The sequence below is a fragment of the Miscanthus floridulus genome, chromosome 19 (assembly GCF_019320115.1).
Source record: "Miscanthus floridulus cultivar M001 chromosome 19, ASM1932011v1, whole genome shotgun sequence".
NCBI lineage: Eukaryota > Viridiplantae > Streptophyta > Magnoliopsida > Poales > Poaceae > Miscanthus > Miscanthus floridulus.
The window spans coordinates 11,800,698-11,807,821 of NC_089598.1; the positions used below are offsets into that span (position 1 = coordinate 11,800,698).

General features: G+C 42.2%; 1 protein-coding gene across 2 annotated transcripts; it reads left to right on the forward strand.

The window, feature by feature from the left end:
• Positions 1 to 828: 828 nt before the first annotated feature.
• On the forward strand, positions 829 to 5,103 carry LOC136527753 (transcription factor GTE1-like). 2 transcript variants are annotated; one of them, XM_066520594.1, is made up of 8 exons: positions 829 to 1,047; positions 1,240 to 1,389; positions 2,816 to 2,893; positions 3,544 to 3,768; positions 3,878 to 3,976; positions 4,151 to 4,209; positions 4,342 to 4,492; positions 4,686 to 5,102. In XM_066520594.1, exons 1-8 carry the CDS (start codon positions 931 to 933, stop codon positions 4,845 to 4,847), a joined length of 1,041 nt encoding a protein of 346 aa, XP_066376691.1. In that variant the 5' UTR covers positions 829 to 930; the 3' UTR covers positions 4,848 to 5,102. The 2 variants fall into 2 exon arrangements, with proteins under 2 accessions (XP_066376691.1, XP_066376692.1); XM_066520595.1 differs by lacking the exon at positions 2,816 to 2,893 and having other exon boundaries at positions 4,686 to 5,103.
• Positions 5,104 to 7,124: the final 2,021 nt, after the last annotated feature.

Genomic DNA, 7,124 nt, shown 5'->3' on the forward strand with positions numbered 1-7,124 from the left:
ACCAAAAGTCCAAGAACTATATCTAAGTATTCGTGAGGTGATTTTGTCTCTCTTTAGATTTTATTTTTATGCTTGAACACTCTATCTTTCTCAGACCACCTAAACTTGCATCCCTATTTATAGTACGGCATACCTAAACCAAAAATAGAATAAAAATGCTTTGAAGAGCGCTTTGGGTTCGTCCGCCTTTTGCACTTGAAGAATTGAGGAATACCATTTCATCTTAAATCAACTCTTTGAAACTTTTAAGGGACTAAAGCTGCAATATATCTCATTAAGATCTTATTAGTCCCTAATTTGGATGTCATTAATACACCAAAACCCACGTAGGGGATAAATGCACTTTCAAAGCTACAACAAAAAATTTATACTAAAGCATACCATATTATATGTTTACTGTGTAGATCTACTCATGTGGAGTCCAACAAAATTAGATTTTTCAATTTATGATTTTTCTGTGATTTACTATGATTTTTCAAATATTTAGACGAAATAAATAAAAAAGAAAAAGACAAAACCGCCTTTGAAAACCGCTTATAACCGGTCAAGGAGGTAAAACGAACTGTTTTTAAAGTTTAGGGAGGTGTTACCTGGTTTTGGAGTTCAGGAGGAAAAACAAACTTTCGTAGAAGTTGAGCGAGGTAGTGCCGATTTTTTCCTTAAAAAAAGCAATCCACAACCTTGTGGACTAGGCCTGTTTAGCCCACCTATGCAGCCCAGCCCATGTTGTCGTCACGTTCAGCCCGGCCCATAGGGAGCTGTACACGTACCGGCGCAGGAGGCCCCATATGCTCATCATAGACAAGCACTTGCCGTCACAAAAAAAAAAAAGAAAAGAAAAGATTAAAAAAAAAAAACCGTCAGAGCGGCGGTCGGCTGTAGTGTAGTTGCAGGTGTTCGCCGGCACACGCGCGCGGCCGCGAACCCTAGATGACGCCGGCGAACGGTGCTCCAGCTCCGGCAACGGAGGCGGCCCCCCAAGAGGTGGAGTCGGAGGCCGATGCGTTCCGGCGCCAGGTTGACGACCTCGTCTCGAAGACCGACGTGGTAATCCTCCCACTGCCTTGCTCCTGGTCCCGTCTCATATAGCGACGATGACGCGATTCTAGTGCCGGAGAAGCGTCGATTAGAATGTTTTGTTTGGCGAATTTGGGGGAATTTGTGTTCTTGTTTGTTAGCGCGACAATTCGGGCGCAGTAGTTCTCAGATTGGGGGTTGTTTGCGATGTGTGTGCTGCAGCTGGAGAGGCGCGTGAAAGAGGTGGTGGACTTCTACGATGGCAAGAAGCACGGAAGCGGCGGGCGGAAGGGCGGCGGTGGCGGCAGGCACGGGGCATACTCGAGGGGGATGCCCGACCTTATGCGCCAGTTCGGCGTGCTTTTGAAAGAGGTGACCTTTCTCGAGTTGGTTCTTGAATCTTGGCATGAATAATCTCTGCACATAGTGCTTGCTGGGTTCGGTCTGCACATAGTGCTTGCTGAATAATCTCGTGAAGCATGCCGTAGAAAGTCTGGCCAGTTTAGAACAGTAAACGACCTGAACGCATGATAGATCATCAAAATGAAACGGTTTAGGGTTGCAGCTTTTGAAAGTGGTATTGATGAGATCACATATGCAACTAAAAAGTATCTTTATTGAGGCATAAACACATCTTTGTTGTTGGCTGATCATATTCAAGGTCAATTGTTTCAATTGAGTTAATACCTGATCTCTCTCTAGCTTGTAGATAATTTTGACAAAGTTTATAATTTTCTTCTCCAGTGGTCCCTTCCAGTTTCCTTTTTTAGACCAAAGACCATTGGCACAGCTCACTGCGGACACTAGCTTATAACGGAAGATCTCTAAAACCTGAAAGACACAAACTAACTCAATACTCACCATAATCTAAACCAACACTCTGCAAACTCCTCTAAAAACCTACCAGCAAAAATGCCACATATATACAGCCACAGCCACATTTACTTTCAGCACTTCATGCAAAAACAACACCAGACTGCTGCAACCTAGCCAAAACTTAACCACAATAGAGCAAACAGCACTCCTCTAAATTTGTTCAATGCCGTTTACCATGTGCCTGATAAGCTCCGCCGCTCTTTTCTTTATCCTTCTCTGAGACCATCACCGTCCAGTTCTGCAGCAAGGCCACCAGCTTGAATAAGACCACTGCCACCTTTGGCTCCTTGATCAATTTGTTGTTAAACACCAGATCGTTCCTTGTGTTCCACAGCACCCACAGAGAACCTGCACAACAAAAACGAATCACAAACCTTTGTCTTCCTATATCTAAAGCCAGGAGGAATAAAAGTCACTACATTCTACTGGAGTTTTAGACAAAACAGAAACATACTTCTAAAAAAGCACAGAAAAAAACAGCAATAGGACACAGAAAAAGGATATGATCAGTAGTTTCACCCTCTCCACAAAATTTGCACTGTTCTTATCCCATCCACTTTATTTTCTTAATTCGGACTGCTGATTGGATCCTACCATGGAATGCCATCCACAGAAAGATCTTCACCATTAGAAGAGCTTTGCAGTCTTATACATCCATCTTATGTTGATTCACCAGACCACCAGAAGTCAAAGCTTTGTATAGAGATTTTGTTGTGTGTCTCCCTGACCTCTCTAAACCCCAGATCACTACATCTCTTCCTTCGGACAGAGAAACATCCCTCTAAATTACTTTTAGGTCCTTCTAACTTTTTTTTTCGTTATTCTCGGAGAATCAGAAAATGTGTGATTGGTTTGCCATATGAAAGTTCCCATTTATTCCTTTGCCATTTTCACTCAGTCTTCTTGATTTTCATCCTTCCAGATCACCTCTCATAAAGATGCATGGCCATTTCTGGAGCCGGTGGATGTTGTAACCCTGCACATTCCTGACTATCACAAAGTAATGGCTAAGCCTGCTAATATAATTTTGTCATTTATTGCTGTAGTTGATTCCTAACAGAGTAGTAATTTTGATTACAAGGGGATATTGTTGTAGGTTAGTATAAATATTAATCACTACTGATGTTGTTGTATGTCTTTAGTGTTATCCTGGATGTATGAGCAATACATAATCTTGAAGAGGTACACTGACTTTTTACCTTGATCCAGTTTGGCCTCCGTTTGTATTATATTGCAAGCACATGTATATAAATATAACTACAATGGATATGAGCCATTGTAGTGAGTGGCTTTTCCTTTAGCAGTGGAACCTTCTCACCCCCTTTTTAGAGTTTTACCATTGAATTAATACAACAGTTTATGTTCAGTTTCCTGAAGTACAAGGTTGTGTCTTTAACCTCTATTATCTGTTACAAGATTGGATATTGCTTCAAATTGTGGAATCCTTGACATTTAGCTGTATATGTTTCTCTGTATTTAGCTTCTCCTTGGAAGCTGGTTAGATGCACCTTAGTTAGAGCTGCTTTGGTTTTGTTATTATCGTGTCCTTTTCGAACAGCCAAGGCAGGGGCATTTAATATTTATTTATTTATGTATCAGTAAAGTTTTTTTTGTAGTGATTTTCATTTATTTAGTTTATCTTGTTAACAGATTATTACCCATCCTATGGACTTCTCTACCATCCAAAAGAAAATGGAAAGGAAAGATGGTTCCTGTTACACCAATGTTCGAGAAATATGTTCTGATGTTCGATTAATTTTTGCCAATGCGATGAAGTACAATGATGATCAAAATGTAATCCACTTGATGGCTAAATCATTGCTTGAGAAATTTGAAGAGAAGTGGCTCCATTTTCTTCCTAAAGTTGAGAGTGAGGTAAGTTTTTTAGTCATACATCTCTCTCTCTCTCTCTCTCTGCCTAGCCAATAGAAGCATGTCGGAACCTTTTATTTGTGCATTATATTTTCTCTACATATGCTTGTAGGAAAAAAGACAAAAGGAGGAGGAATCAAAGGGTGTTGCAGCCACAAGTACTTCTCGAGAAGTTGCAATCGCAAAATTAGCAAAAGATACTGATGATGAGGTATGATGCTTGTTTACGTTGTTAGTTGTTTGGATGTTAATAGCAGTTTGATGGTGTGGTTTTGGATGCAATATGTACACTCATCTTCATTGCCTCGTTCAGTATTAGATTTCAAGTATCCTATTCTATTTCCCATGGATATTCAGTACTTCCTCTCTTCTTTTTTCTCCCCAGCTAAATCAGATCAATAGGAAGCTGGAGGAGCTCCGGAAAATGGTGGTTCACAGATGCAGGTATATCTTATAATGCTCATTCTATGCCTTTTGATTTGATTATATGCTATTATTTTTTATGTTGTGATGATGACATTCTACTTGTGTATCTGAATCTGGATCACATGGTTGCTGAATTTTTTATATTTATAGGAAAATGACCACAGATGAGAAGAGGAAGCTGGGTGCAGGTCTCTGCCACTTGTCTCCAGATGATCTTAACAAGGCGCTAGAAATTGTTGCACAAGACAATCCTAGCTTCCAAACTAAAGCAGAAGAAGTGGATCTTGATATGGATGCCCAGGTAATGGTTTATGTGTTCCCTTGTGCTCACCCTTTCTTTTTTGTTTCAACCATAGACATAAATAACTGGTTATACTGCATCATGGCTTAGAATTAAGGAAAGAATACCACCCTGTGTGTTTAACTTGAGAGTTTCCTCCTACCATTTTGGTTATTTTTTTTCCGGTCTGTTTTAGCTATGCTCCCTGATGCAGAGCGAGACAACCCTATGGAGGCTGAAATTCTTTGTGAGGGAAGCGCTGGAACGACAGGCCAACGTTGCCTCTGGTAAGATGGACGAAAACGCCAAGAGAAAGAGGGAGATATGCAATGCTCTGGCCAAAACCGCCTCGAAACGGATCAAGAAGCAGCCCTAGCCATCTTCCAGATCTTTGACTCGCGCCCTTCTCTGATTGTTAAGAAGTTGTTTTTGGTAGGAGTAGCCATTAGCTTTGTGAAACGATTTCCTGCATTTTTTTGTGGAGCTGTGTATATAGTACATTAGTACACTGTCCAGTAACAAGTGCTTTCATGTGTAACCATGAGCTGATCGTGTCCCCTCTGATCCAACAACAAACATTGTTTCTACTTGCAATTGCTAGAATGAAGGCCACAATGTGATTGATTGTAGAAGCAAGCTCTTGTCACATGTATGGATGGCAACGGGGACGTACCTGTCATGTATCGCCGGAACGTTCTCTTCCTCGCTACGGAGAATTCATCCTGTCCCCGTTTCCGTTAACTATCTCGGGTATAGATTTTTATCCATCCCCGTACCCGTCGGGCATCGGTCGGGTAACAGATACCCGACGCGTACTGCATACCCGATAAACAAGGACACTTGGGGTCGCAGCTTTACAATCGGAGACGTTTCTTCTTTACCCGGGTATAAGTGTCGGAGTCTCGGAGATGTCGAGGAGAAGGAGCGAGGTTGCGAGGAGGACGAGCAAAGGTGGCAGAGAGACCGAACTGAGGAAGTGAAGGGCACGAGCGCTCGTGAGGCAGGCGTGCTTGTGCTGCTGGCGGAGATGGTGAGAAAAAATTGAACTAGGGTTCATAGAACACACAAACTATATATATGATTGTTCAGATTTGGGCTAAAATACCTATGTTGAACTTCTTTGGGCCTAATACTCGCATGACAGCTCAAATAGTCGGGTTCCTCAACGAGTAACAGGGACAGATAAATAGGGAACGTTTCCGTACCCGCTATACCCGTCGGGGATGGATTCTTACCCATTTAGATGACCGTGGATAAAAATATGATCACATCCCTATTCCCTAATAGATCAAATACCCATCGGGTATTGGGTATCACGGCCCGTTGCCATCTTTAGTCACAGGGCGATGTTACTTGTGGAATCAGATGATGCAGACATTTCGAGGAACGAGATCCTCTAACATACGCGTTTCTACGTCAGAGGGACATCAAAGTCTCCTGCATCGTTGGTGCACCATACGACGGCAGCATCCAACAAACAAAGCAAATGCATGACTATTCTATCCATCGGCCCACTGTCACGCTGGCCTTGTTCGGCACATTCGTACGCAGGAGATTGTGACGCAGGAAAAAAAAGTACTTTCATGATTTCATCCGACGAGTTCATCTGAGGATTTTTGCAATCCCTTTTCACCCCATGGATTAGCTCTGCTTTGCTGTCTCATGAATGGATATTTGGATTTGATTTATCTGTCTTCATCAGATTGTTCTGAGCTTTGTTGAAGCCTCTCCCTTTCCCAAGAAAGATGTAGCTTAGGTTTGCATTTAAAATAGAATCAAAAGGTCTTGAAGTGGAAGAAAATATGTGCGTGTGCGTAACTCAATCTCATGGCTTTTTCTTTTTGTCAACATGTGCCATAACATGTAACTGCTTATTGTGGCATGATTTTTTTACTTTCTGGCCTTTTTTCCCTGAACAGAGAGAGTTGATGACCGTTCTTTTATGAATATGCACTATTCTCATGTTTTTTAATGAATATGAACTAACCTCATACTTTGTGGTCTGCTTTTCTATTCTGTACAGAGAGAGTTTGATGCCTAATTTTGTACCTCATGTTGGCTTGGAATTTAGAACTTGAGGCTTGGGCATTTTGGCTTAGCTATGGTGGACAAGAAAGCTTATTCAGGTAGCAAAAATATATATACGGATTCTTCCGAAGGCATACATGACTGCTTGTTCAGACAGCATATATGGATATTCAATGCACACACATTTCATATTTTGAGTACTACCATTGGTTGTAGTATTTTAGAGAGTAATATAATGTATATTCAGAGTAGGGCACATAGATACATATTCAGAGAATATGTATGCAACATGCTGGAGCCCTTTACGGCTTTGTGCAACAAGGTCCACCAGAAGCTGTGTGTTAGCCTTCAACTCGTGGCATGGGACGTTGCCACGTTGGGGGTGGCTTGACACCTTCCATAGCGGCACGATCTCCACGGCATGGTGGAGACTTGGTGGCAACGGGTGCAGACGTGCCTCCAAGAAGTACTTTCTCCGGCGAAGCAGTTGCAGCCGAAAGTGGTGGAGGTGCCGCCATGGCGGCGCAGAGAATGGCCATGACGACGCGAGCATGGTTAATGGGCTGTGGTCCGTATATGGGCTAAAGGGATTTTGGGCCATCACCTTGTATTTGTGTGATGTATG